General features: G+C 39.0%; 3 protein-coding genes across 3 annotated transcripts; 1 reads left to right on the forward strand and 2 right to left on the reverse strand.

Annotated features, from left to right (window-relative positions):
- Nucleotides 1-726: 726 nt before the first annotated feature.
- Nucleotides 727-2,639, reverse strand: LOC137707527 (DNA-directed RNA polymerases II, IV and V subunit 6A-like). Its single transcript, XM_068446411.1, has 5 exons — nucleotides 2,460-2,639; nucleotides 1,985-2,160; nucleotides 1,843-1,894; nucleotides 1,091-1,158; nucleotides 727-994 (listed from the first exon to the last, which is right to left on the reverse strand). Exons 1-5 carry the CDS (start codon nucleotides 2,526-2,528, stop codon nucleotides 925-927), a joined length of 435 nt encoding a protein of 144 aa, XP_068302512.1. The 5' UTR covers nucleotides 2,529-2,639; the 3' UTR covers nucleotides 727-924.
- A 478-nt stretch (nucleotides 2,640-3,117) lies between these two features.
- Nucleotides 3,118-6,637, reverse strand: LOC137707526 (pentatricopeptide repeat-containing protein At2g13420, mitochondrial-like). Its single transcript, XM_068446410.1, has 2 exons — nucleotides 6,474-6,637; nucleotides 3,118-5,630 (listed from the first exon to the last, which is right to left on the reverse strand). Exon 2 carries the CDS (start codon nucleotides 5,526-5,528, stop codon nucleotides 3,951-3,953), a length of 1,578 nt encoding a protein of 525 aa, XP_068302511.1. The 5' UTR covers nucleotides 5,529-5,630; nucleotides 6,474-6,637; the 3' UTR covers nucleotides 3,118-3,950.
- Nucleotides 6,638-8,181: 1,544 nt separating this feature from the next.
- LOC137708153 (nuclear cap-binding protein subunit 2-like) lies at nucleotides 8,182-12,618 on the forward strand. Its single transcript, XM_068447161.1, has 9 exons — nucleotides 8,182-8,337; nucleotides 8,622-8,706; nucleotides 8,879-9,102; nucleotides 9,546-9,684; nucleotides 9,761-9,794; nucleotides 10,752-10,862; nucleotides 11,690-11,743; nucleotides 11,865-11,971; nucleotides 12,242-12,618. Exons 2-9 carry the CDS (start codon nucleotides 8,689-8,691, stop codon nucleotides 12,311-12,313), a joined length of 759 nt encoding a protein of 252 aa, XP_068303262.1. The 5' UTR covers nucleotides 8,182-8,337; nucleotides 8,622-8,688; the 3' UTR covers nucleotides 12,314-12,618.
- Nucleotides 12,619-12,881: the final 263 nt, after the last annotated feature.

Consider the following 12,881-nt stretch of genomic DNA (forward strand, 5'->3'; position numbering starts at 1 on the left):
TTGTGTCTATTGTTATTTTGTGACAGATTCATATTAGTGGCGTCTTTAGTTTTGTGTTTATGGTGGCTATAGGGGTTTATTCTAACTTGTTAGATTGAGTAATTTCAATCCAGATCAAATTTTTTTTGTCATTGGAGCAATGTACCCATTCTGCACTGTCGTATTTGTTTGCGTTGACGAATGAAAACTAGCGAGAGGAAGAAGCAATAATTAAGAAACCTAAAGATTAGAACAAACAATTACAGAGTGAAGATAAATTGGTATTAGTTGTCCCAGGTTAATTAACGGATCCAAACATTATCAACCCGACTCGATAAGCTCCGACCCAAAACCGCAATTTTCGGCGGTTTTTTGGTCGTGTTTAAGGTTCGGGTACATCTTGTCAAGTCCAGTCCTACTATCCTTTGTTTCACTTTGCTCAAATCATGTCAAATTTCTGTGTTAATTTTAACGTAAATGAGAGGGGTTCCGGAATGAAAAGGAAACCAAAGACAAAATATAAATCATGGATCAACTAAACCCTCTCGGGGGCTTTTTTAAGAATAAGGTTTGATCCTATTCATGGGGATTCCGTAAAACTTTCATTCCAAAAAATAGAAAAAGAAAAAAGAGAGTTCGAAACAATTGGGATTTTTAGGAGACTTGATGTAGTTACTAATTCATGATACGGGATGTCGATTCAGCAGATTTGGCATGGATAATCTTTAAAAGAAGAATGTCCTCGAATTCCTTAAAACATACTTAAATTTCTATGTCCTCAACGGTACATCAAAACATTTACAAATGACAGATAGAAAAGGTCTCGTAGCATGTAAGTTTATAGGTAAAATGTTACAAATGTTACAAGTCAACAGAAGCAGATCTTCACGGGAAATTTATTGATAAAATACCAACATCGGACCATTTTTCATGCATCGATGATGATCATTCACCTCCCACCTGCCTCTTCCACGAGTCTTCCACAATCAACTCATCTACTCCCCAATCTTCGTAACTGAAAATTTCAGACCCGATTAAAACGTTCCTAAAACACAAGCGAATGCAAAAATACAATGCTTAAAATGAAGATAAACTAAAATCAAAACCGCACCTTCCATCAGGCAGGTAGCGGCGAATGGTGAAGGGCACCTTCCGCTCACGAAGCTCCTTCATAGCAATCTACACCATCATAACATACGAGGTCATACCAGTGTAGTGTAAGGGAACCCTATGTATTGTATCATTACAGTACTAAACAATTGGAGCTCCCACAAGTCAGATTAGATAACATAATTTCTTTTGCCGCTTAAAGAAATAACTAATATGTTTTCCTTATGTTCTATGGAAAATCATTCTCAAAATGATATACAGAGGATGGTATCCTAATATTATCCAGAAAGACGGGCGATCAGCTTTCTATAGAAGCAAAGAAAACCAAAAGTAGAAAGAGAAAAACTGAACATCAAAGTAAATTGCAATTAGATGCTATATCAAGATAACATGCACATAGACACAAGTCACAACACACCATTTCTGGCCATTTTCCAGCAGTCACACAATGGCACATAGTACAATAAGATTCTGTAAGGTTTGGCCGTTCTTCGATTTTAACTCTTAATTTATAAAAACGAGTTGTTTTAAAGGAACGTGGAAGAAAACAATGGCGGAACAAAAATCCAATATGCAAGCACTTGTTCTGTGCATGTAATAGAGCAGGTTAACATGGTAACACTTCTATCCAATACACAAGCACTTGTTTTGTGCGCGTCAAAGTGAAGCAGCAGGTTAACATGGTAACAGTACTTTCTAGGCATCGACCGATTCCAGTATTCGAGCATAAATATAGGTGCAGGAAAATGTTACCTCAAGTGGGTCAGTCTCGCCCTGCAACTCAACCATCACAGGGGCATTCATGCTGCTCATCCAAACCATACAATCTTAATCAATTTCCAATTCAAATCAATCAACAACAAAGATTCAAAATTGAAACTGAATAGAAATATACCTGATCTGCACAGCACGAGTACCCAATATTCTAGCACGTTCATATTTGGTCATAAATTTGGATGTTCTGCGCGGTCGTTCCACCGGTGCTTCTTCTTCTTTGTCATCAACTTCAATGGCATCGCCTGGAAGATCATCGTTAGCATTCTCCGCATCCTCTACCTCCTCTGCGCCTTCCTGTCCATTACCCAAATGTTCTTCTTCAAATTTATTTTTTATGCAACGATATTTACACTAAAAGTGGGAAATAAATTGGTATCGAATTCACAACCTAAAAGATTCAAAACTAAAACCTAGGACCCTAAACCCTAAATACCACTAGACTGCATTACTATATCGCAACTTCAAATTTATTTCTTTAATTTTTTCAATAAAATACAAACTATGAATCCAGTCAATTTGTTAATCAGAGATTTTAACAGCAATCATCACATAATTGAAAGAAGCAAGAGACAAAATTAAAGTATGATCGTTACCTCAATCTCTGGCTCTACTGGCTCATCCTCGTACCCGATGTCCATATCGTTGTAATCTTCGTCCGCCATGGTTACTTGGTGACTTCTATGTGCCGCCGGAGAAAGAAGAAGCAGCAGCAGCAGGAGAAGCAGCAGAAGCAGCTGGAGGCGTCTTTCAAAAGCGGAGGAAGGGACTTTGACCTTATTATATCAGAATTTTAAGTACGTCAATAATATACCTATATGGTCAACGACAATAGATGTAAAAATATAACATTTAATGGACGGTTCGCTGTGAAATTTTTTAACAATTCATATGAATCACACAAAAATGAACGGTTTATTACGAAGATATCACATATTACTCAAACGATTAGTTCGTTTTACACATATGGATAACTAAACGATCTTAAATTGAATAATTTTTTGCAGGTATGATCTTTAGATGATAATAAAGAGAATAAATAGTTCTGATTATGAATGTCGTCCACCAATCATTCCGTCGCCGTTGATAAGATTGAGCCTCGATTGACAAGCAGAAGTGCTCACATCGTTAGTTTCGATTATGATCACCGTTGTGAGGTCGAACTAGACAATTCCGATTATGATCACCGTTATTAGGGCGGATTAGGGCTTTAGGGTTTAGAAAAACAAAATAAAGGACGAATTAGGATTAAGATGCATTTTTTTTCGATTAAGTATGAAAAGGAATTAGGTAAACAATAAAACGGTGTTAAGGAACTTTTCACATACAAAGGAACTCATCATTTTATTCAAATGAGAAGCTCTGTTTGTATGAGTACATTGTTATCTATCCTTCTTCAGCATGCACTAAAATGGACAGGAACAACCACAAGGTCCACAACCACGAAGAAATCCAAGACCGCAATTTCCTGGAGGCGCAGTTTGAGCCTGAGAGCGAAGCTGATAAAGTTGATATTCTTGGTTCAGTAAGAGTGCGTGAAGTTGATCAAACGTTGGAAGGACTGACCATGTAGGGATGAACCTCGTAAAAGATTCATAACCATCACCCAAACCAGCGAGAGTGAAGCGAACAAGCTCAGAATCCGTGACATGATTCTGAATGGCAGCGAGGGCATCTGCAAGTGTTTTGATATCGTCAAGGTAATCACAGATGCTAGAGTTGCCCCTGTCGATGGTTTGAAGTTGAAGTTTGAGATGGAGTGCCCGAGTGATAATCTGCGGATGAACATTTTTCTTGAGAGCCCGCCACACATCTTGAGAGGTAGTCGAGCCAAGAAACTCTGCCAGGATCGGTTCAGACAGGGTTGCGCAGATCCCAGAAAGTTAATCTGTAAGGCCATGTAGAAATACAAGAAACTGCAAGCATCTCATTTACTGCATCATTATAGAGAATTAATCAATGCTTGGAATGAAGGGCACGAAACGATTGAGGTTGAATGTGACTCTGCCAAAGGCACAGCAATATGTCTTGAAAACAAAATGCAATTGCTCACAGCATGCATCCTACAGTTGCCTGCAGATGGAATATCATCTCCTAAATGGCTTAAGGTGATACTTTTGGAACTCTGACCCAAACGAAATAGACTCTTCATCGAGTTTCTTCTTCAATCTTCGCCAAGTTCTCAACATATCAGATTGTATCAACCCTTTGTAGAGTGTCTCAAAAGTAATCTTCTGAGGAAGAAGACCCTTCTCTATCATCTCTACAAAGAACTGACAAGCCTCCCTCCACTTCTGTTTTGCACATAACCCATGAATCAACATGGTATATGAATCCAAATCCGGTCCCACTCCACTCTCTTTCATATCATTCCATATTTCTTTCACAATCTCCATTCGATTCAATTCCAAAAGCATTCCCACCAATATGTTATAGGTGTGCATACTGGGCACACACAAACCATCCTCCTTCATTTTCCTGTACAACTTCAGAGCACCTTCCCCGTTCTTTCTCCCCCTGTACTCTTTGAAGAAACAATTATACGTAGCTGCACATGGACTAACCCCACTTCTCACCATTTCACCAAGCAGCTCCTCTGCATCCTCAAGTCTCCCGCACGAGCAAAGACACTTTACAACCGAAGTGTAAGTTTCCACTGTGGGGAATATCCCTCTCTCCCTCATCAGTTTGAGCTTATCAAGTGACAACTCGGGCTTATGAGCACGGCTATAAACATGAAGCACAATCGAAAAACTAGTGACATCGGGCTCTATCCCTCTCTTCCGCATTTCCTCAAACACCTTCTCTGCGTTCCTTATCGTCTTCTCAAACCTTTCCTGAGGGTGCAAACTCGCACGCCTACAAATACCATTCAAGAAGACATTATATGTAACGACATTGGGCTCAATACCGCGCTCAATCATATCACTCAAGAATCTCTCTGCCATATCGAAACGACCAATCTTACACCACCCATAGATCAAAACAGTGTACATTTTGACATCGGGGACAAATTCGTGCTTCCTTTTGTTAAAAACTTCAGTTGCAACCTTAACATGACCGTATTTGCAAAGGGTATCAAGCAAAAAGCAAAAATCTTGGCAACTGGGCTTGGTTTGGACAAAGGTCTCGATGTCGTCAAAGGCCCGAACGGCTTGGCGGGTGAGGCCAGAGGAGATCAAGCGGCGAATGAGGGTAAGAAATGTGGCAGTCGTGGGAGTGAGGTTGAAGTTGTCCATTTCAACGATGAGCTGCCAAGCGACGTCATACTGACGGACCTTGGCAAGGATGTCGATGAGCAGGTTGAAGGAGGCTGTGGTGAGAGGAGGGTTGGGAAGGGACTTGGCATACTGGAAGAAGGCAAGAGCAATTTTGGAATTATTGGTGAGGCGGAGGAGGGTGTGGTGGACAAGTTGGGAGGAGAGAGTAATACCATGGAGTTGGAGAGAGGACTCCATGGCGTGGAAGGGATTATGGTGGTGGACAAGGATTTTCGATATCAATTCAGCATCATTAGCGTCCTTTGTGTCGCCATTTGGGTCATTAAGGGTGGGGAATGAAGAGCAGGAGCGATGGATTTGAACTGAAGGGAAACGAACAAGAGAGGAGAATAACTGGAAACAAGGCAAGGATGAGCAGACGCGACTTTGGGCCGCAAAAATCATCCTTGGTCCTTACAACGATAAATCTACCTTCATACCAGTTGGGTTATGAATAAATTATCAACCAGCTGAGCAAACTGAGTACACTTTTTACAAATGCAACACCTGCCAATGTAAAAGAAACAAATCAACAAATTAATTTTTCTCCCACTTCCAGTAAGAAAATACCGATAATCATACAAGAACACGTATGATTTATGAGGCTCCATCTCCATGACATAGTTCCTATGAAAAATGCTAAACTGTTGGACATAGCATACGTTTTCGATTGTAAAAGATAAAATGCATAACTTAAATGCTCAGCTACCAAGGTGATCTATACTCACCAAAATTTCAAGATGCCACAGCACTAAACAAAAACAACCAAACGTGATGCCTATTGTCCTAAATAAAAATAACCTCGAGAAACATTATGTCTTGAGTTCATTTTTTCCATCTTTTATGTTTCTGTTTATTTCACAAGGTTCTCTCATTACTCTCTCTCTCTCTCTCTGCATTGCAATTTGTTTGCTTTTCACCAAACCAAAGTTCGATTCTTCGGATAATACCACCGGGATGATACATTCTCGTGTCCCACATCTGCCAAACAAACCTACCTAAAAATCATTGCCACCCAATTAACTGGTGCCGCCTCAACTGGTAGAACATAACAACAAGTGTTTGTATTGAAGGGATGGATTAGAAATAATCAGATTCCCGGTTCTTTTGAGAAGAGATTCTGCAAGGTCCTAATGCAATACTTTGATTTCACCCTAAACAAATTAAACCCCAATTCCCAAGTCCCTAACCCTAAAACCTAACCCCCAAACTGAAAATCCCCAATCTAAAATTAAGTCATGAATTTCCTAAGCAAAAACTATAGATCAATTCCAAAGCTAACAAGAAAAAAAGAGACAAAAATAATGATAAGCCAAACACAACAAAACGGCGTCGTTTGTTCCCTGTTACCTCTGCAATTTACTCCACCGTGACAAGTTCTCCTTCGAATTCTTTGGGTCAGCTTCTGCAAGTGCAGTGGAAGCAAGCCCAGAATGACGACCACGACCCCCGCCGTCGAAGCTCTAAATAAACAGAGAGACTGAGGAGCACCGCCATGGTTAGTTCACTTGACGTTCACTTGACGTGGAAGAGGAGGAAGAGCCCATCAATTTTTCCTTTTTTCTTTCTTTTTGGTAGCGGACGACATCGTTTTGGGATAGTTCGTTTGATAACAATTTTGGAAAATTTTGTCCAGTAATTATTTGAATCTGTTTGGACCCGATTTTACACTATCATCCCGAGCAATCGAGTTTGTAGAATGAGTAAAATTTTGAGCCGTTGGATTGAAAGAAGATTAAAATGATTGATTAATAATTTGTCTAGATATTATTATGATTTTAATAATCATGATGCTATCTGAGGAATTATTGAAAATTATTTATAAAGTGCAGAGATAATTAAGAATTCCAAAAGATTAAAATACTATCGGATTAGAAGATCGAAGATAAGGCTTGACTGGTTGTGGGGATTTATTTTCGAAGTTTGATATCAAATTACATGCACCTGGTCTAGATAGCTTTTGAAGTTTTTAATCGCAATGGGATAATTCCAAACGTGTCATTTGCAAGAGAATTGTGCAATATGGAGATTCTATCCTAATGCATGTTTTTTGGGTTGGCAAATGGATATTAATTGGCAGAAAGATTAATGCATGCGTGGAGGAAGAGTTGAAATGAAGGAGGACTTCTCTCTTTAATATCTTTAGTCTACTTGGGATATACCACATTAGGAGAAACTGCAAGTGAAGAGTTGTGCATGGTAACGACTGGCATCAGGATAGCATCAAATCTGTTTGGATTAGGTCACAACATGATAATTCATTATTATTATGCATGGCACTTGGATTGGACCTTTAGTTTGGATTGCCTCCAAATAATAGGCGTTGATTGGTTTTAATGCAATTGCATGCATTATATCCATTGGAGTTGCATTATCATATTTATCCAAATCGATGGGATTTTATGCATTATCACATCCCAAAAAAGTGGGAGTGCTTACACAAGAGGGATTATCTAATATTCTTAGGAATATTACTTCTGCACGCGGGATAATCACGGTAAGCAATAGGTAATGAAGCGTACTGGCATTATAAATCCCTTCAATTCAACACACAAACTGCCAAACCTCTTAAACACCTTAAGATTTTTATTTTCTTTTTCTGTCAACACATCTTCAGTTTGGATAAACAACACTGTAAAAGCAACCGACGACATCTTTAGTTTGGATAAACAACACATTCGAGACCGATTGGTTATTTATCCAAGTCTTGGTCGACAAGGATTTTCGAATCCTTGTTGGTTGTGGTCATCTCATCAGCCCTTTCGGCAAGGTGTTACATGTTACTACGTTAGCTCGGCCGACAAGTTGGCACGCCCCGCACATAATCGAAGGACGTAGTTAACTTATTAGTTACTCGGCATGCGCGCCACGTACGCTTGGTAGTTTTTAAAGTCAACATAATCATATTATTACTAACCTATTTTGATGCTAAACTCGTTCCCTTCCTATTAGTAGAAATAATATCATTTATTAAATAAAATAAGAATTAAAGAACCAAAGAAAAAGCTGCCGACCTAGACCCGGTCCGGAACTTGGGAATCCACCCGACGCTCTAAATCAAAAGTTGAAAGAAGGGAGTAAAGTTAAACCCAACCAGGCCACCCCTCGTCGTCGTCGTCGTCGTCCTCCTCCTCCACCTCTAGTCCTTCTCCGTCTACACTCCTCAACTCTCCCGAGCTAGCGAGGCCAAAGCTACCCCTTCCTCTCTTCCTGGGTACTCTCTCTCTCCTCTCTCTTTCTCTCCACCTGGGAATTGGGATTGTTCTTAAATCTACTACTGTGTCTAGTATTTAATGCAATTTTGGAGTGAGCTTTGTAATTCTGAATTTCTGAGTCTGCATTGTATTGGACTGAGCTTTGTAATTCATGTTCTCCTTTCTTTCTTTCTACCTCCAATTTTAGTTTTGACTACTTTGTCTGTCTCTGTGTCTGCTCCGACCTAAAACTTTATGATTATTTCTAATTTATTAGTTTTTATTTTATTTTTTTATTTTACAGATTTGATAAAACTCTGCAATTGTTCTTCAAATTTACTTCCTTGATTTGCCCTCGGTTGCAGCCCGCGATGGCTTCGTTATTTAAGGTAAATAAATTGCAGCATTGCTCCTTTAAATTTGGCGCTTTGATCTTGTAAAAAACTGATGAAGACACCAGCTTATCCTTTCTGGTTGGACATGGATGTTATAAACCCGCTGTTTCGCTCGTTTCTTTACCTCCTTTTTCGCCATTTTGGCTTCTTTTTGTTTTTTCGTTAGGACCAATCAAAGCTGTCGCAGTACCGGGATAGAAGGTTTCCGGGGTCACAAGAGGAGTTTGAACAAGCACTCTTGGCATCAACAACTGTTTACATTGGGAATATGTCCTTCTACACGACAGAAGAGCAAGTTTACGAGCTCTTCTCTCGCGCTGGAGAAATTAAGAAGATAATTATGGGCTTGGATAAGAATACCAAAACCCCTTGTGGTTTTTGTTTTGTCCTGTAAGGCTTCATTCCTCTTTTTCTTCTTCTTCATATTGTTAATGCCTTGCAAGGAAAAAGTTTAGGGGTTATTAAGAGTCAATTTTGAATTAACTGATTGGCGTCATTTACCTGAGGTTGCGGTGAAGAGAGGCGGTACTCCCGCCCCTGTTCTTGTTGTTGCTTAAACTATGGCTAGCAAGTGTCAAGCATTATATTTTGTCGAAGTGCACATTGTACCTGCCCCAAATTGGATCTTTTGTTTTACCATGAGAACTGAGAAGCTCTTCATATGTTATGCTTTAAATTGATTCTATTATGGTTCAGAAGTTTATCATTTCTTAGCGGCCTTTGTCAAGATATGTGTACCATGTAACTTGGTCCTGTAAGTTGAGAATTAGTAAAAGGCACTTTTTCCCCCTTTCTGAGTGTTAGATGCTTAATCCATATGCATTTATTAACAGATACTATTCTCGAGAGGATACTGAGGATGCTGTAAAGTATATTAGTGGGACTATTCTTGATGATCGCCCTATTCGTGTGGATTTTGATTGGGGATTTCAAGAGGGAAGGCAATGGGGTCGTGGGCGAAGTGGTGGACAGGTTGATTACTCTGCTTTCTTGCCATGGGAAAAATGTACATTCTGATTGTTTTGATTTTATCTTCTCTGTTTTGCAGGTGCGCGATGAGTATCGTACTGATTATGATCCTGATATCCTTTTGATTAGTGTGGAATGTCTGGAAAAGCTTTCTTTAGTATGCTTTATAAATTATAGTGTTGCTTGCTCCTCTGGGGTGCCAAGCTTTTATTTTTCTTGCAAATCTAGGTCGATTGTCCATGCTAAACTTATGTATGCAGTTCCCTTTGCATTCAATTTCTATTCAAGTTCTTTTTCTATCATGGTTTCTGTTTCACACACTTGAGAATTGGTAGGAGTGGGAGCACATTGTATATGCTTAAAACTGTGCAGGGCTGTATATTCTACTTCGAGACTATTTACTGGGTGGATAAATTCTTGTAGGTTGTGCTTTTCTGTGAACCTGTACCTACTTAATTTTAGATTATGAATGTGATGGATATTAGTTCATCAGTGGGTACCTTATGGCACTACTGTGCTGCCGTAAATTTACGGACTCATGTCGTCTTAACTTTTCCAAATTAGAACTTTTTAACTCGGTCAACCCATCTCCTGTTCTAGGTCAGCAATATCTACTGTAATTACTGTTTGGTTTCGCTATTCTTTTGCGGATAGACATTAAGTTTATACCTTTTTTCCCTCTACTATATGTTTTTTTTTTATCCTTATGTATTCTCTAGTAGCTAGAGTTGCAGAAAGAAGATATAAATTGTGTAGGTCTTTGCGGCTTAAATTTTATCTGACATTCAGTCCAAGTAAACCACTTCTCTTTTTCTTTTCTTATGATGTGCTTAGAATTAATTTATGCTTTTAAATTCGAAATCATTCTGGTTCATATGTATTTGAGTTGCTATGAGCACCCATTTTGCATTTGACTTGTGGTGTTTCTGTTCACTTTCTGGTTGTGAAGAATTTTCTATTTAAAAAGTACAGCATTTTCAAAAATTAAAGCAGGTGATGGATATTTAATCTGCATTATTGAATACGAGATGAAAAAAACATTTATCTTTTGTTTCCTTAATATGTTATACGTAGAGGTGGATATGGTAAGTTAGTTCAACAAGAGTTGGAAGCTCAAAGAACACTTGTTGATTATGGAACTGGATCATTGGGCTCTTTCCCTCAAGCCATGCCACCTCAGTGTAAGTTACTTAACTAATTGATCTATTTCTAGCTTTAAACTTTATGTATAGTTTAAGAGATTTGGATCTTTTTCTGGAGCGGTTGTCTTTGCTTATATAGTTACATTAGGGTTTTAGAGTAGGTTGATTGCAGGTGCACTGTGTACTGATAACTGCATCCTTAGCAAAGAACCTAACCTGAAATGGTGCAGCCAAGCATCCTCCAGATGGAGAGTGGACCTAACCTAACGGGAAATTTCTGAGCTTTATAAGCTGAAATGTCTTGATAGGTCAAACAACTTTTCATTGTGTTGTGAGCTATAGGAATAGGCAACGCATACAGGTTGTCTCCAACTGCCACTGATTAGAATAGTCTGGGAATTGCCATTTTAATGATTCCAAATTTCACTCAATTATTACCTATTCACTAGTGCACACATGATCGAAAAGTCAGTGAATTATTGAAATACGTCTCATTTCTCTAGCATTTTGGTGTCTCGTATTTGGAAATTTTGAATAGCCAGCAAAAAGTATGTTTCAAAGAAAAACTAAGTGCTGGAAAATATAGACATTGGATTCATATTGCAAAACATAAGTGAGGTGGAATTTGGGTGGGGTGGGGTGGAAGAACTACTGATCTGTGTGTCACGACCGCAAATAGAACCTGTAGATTCATGCACTGCATCAGGATTGAATGCAATTATCTGAAGGGACAACAGACTTTTAGTAGCGAGCCTGTTGAGATACATAACTGTTGGCTATCGTGGTGTAAAGTAGAGTTTAGTCCAGTGTATTGATAAACATGATAGAGTTCCTCTTTTAACGCTTTTGAGTTTTAAATCGTTCAGATGGTAGACATGGTGGAGGCCCGAATCATGGGGGTACTCATCGTCCTCGCAGAGGTATCAATTATTAAAAATATTTCTATGATTGGTGTACTAGATTTGTACAGTCGTTTCTGCCGTTTTTGTTGACAACTTTTTTGAACAACTGATTTAATTTGATACTTATTTGCCAAAGCAGATTATCCTCGGAAGCGGTACCGAGATGATGACCGCCAATCATATGACAACTCAAAGAGAAACTCGGATTATGAATCGCAGAAGAGCTCTGATCTCGAATCTAGACCAGTAATTTCTAACGACTTATGTCCCAATTCGTTTTGAATCCTCTTAATTTAATTTATATGGTATTTGCAATTGCCAACCTGTTTGCCATGCAATGAAATATCGTCTCTATGACCGAAAGAGTTCCAGTTCACATGTTCATTGATGTTCCTGTTTCCTCTCTTTCATTGAAATGGCAACGCGGGGGCAATTGTACATTCACTGTTGAAACCAAAAAGTATAAAGAAGGCAAGACGGCGTTTTAATTTATATATTTGTTATTTGCTGCAACAGGAGAAAAATCCACGGTTTCGTGAGAGTGGTGACTCTGATGACGATGAAGATGAGCAGAAGCGGCAAGCTTAATCAGATTCCACAGCCGGGGGATTGATCAGTGGACTGACACTTTACGGCAGATAGAATTCAACGGTGTCCAAATCGGAATGTTGACTTAATTCTGCCCCAGACAACTTGAAGACATGATCATCTTTTGTAGATTTCATTTCTTGAAGGCCTAGTTTTTGCATTTAGTCCTGCACAGGAGAGTAATCAACTACATATATGTTAGTATTTGCATGGATTCGCTTGCGCTCGAGATAAGGAGATTGAGAATGAGCATTCTACTTGAACATTTCACTAGTCATTCCGAAAAGCTACAGCATGTTTCGATATCTAGCCTCAAATGATTATTATTCCATGTACCTGTAACTTTGGCTGCTGTTGCTAGTTTTCGATATCTAGCCTCAAACGGAAGGATCTTTCTTGATAGATCCTTCCGTTTTGAGGAAAGTTTACCAGAGAAGGTAGTCAATCGTAGATCAGCGGGTTTTGGTTGCCAGCGAACACTTAAAGGATGTCGTCGAATGGGTATCCATCCTGGGATGTGGAGTGTGTCGGAGAGTGAACACAAGAAGAACAATAGAGTCTTTTCTTA

The sequence above is a fragment of the Pyrus communis genome, chromosome 11 (genome assembly GCF_963583255.1).
Source record: "Pyrus communis chromosome 11, drPyrComm1.1, whole genome shotgun sequence".
Lineage (NCBI taxonomy): Eukaryota > Viridiplantae > Streptophyta > Magnoliopsida > Rosales > Rosaceae > Pyrus > Pyrus communis.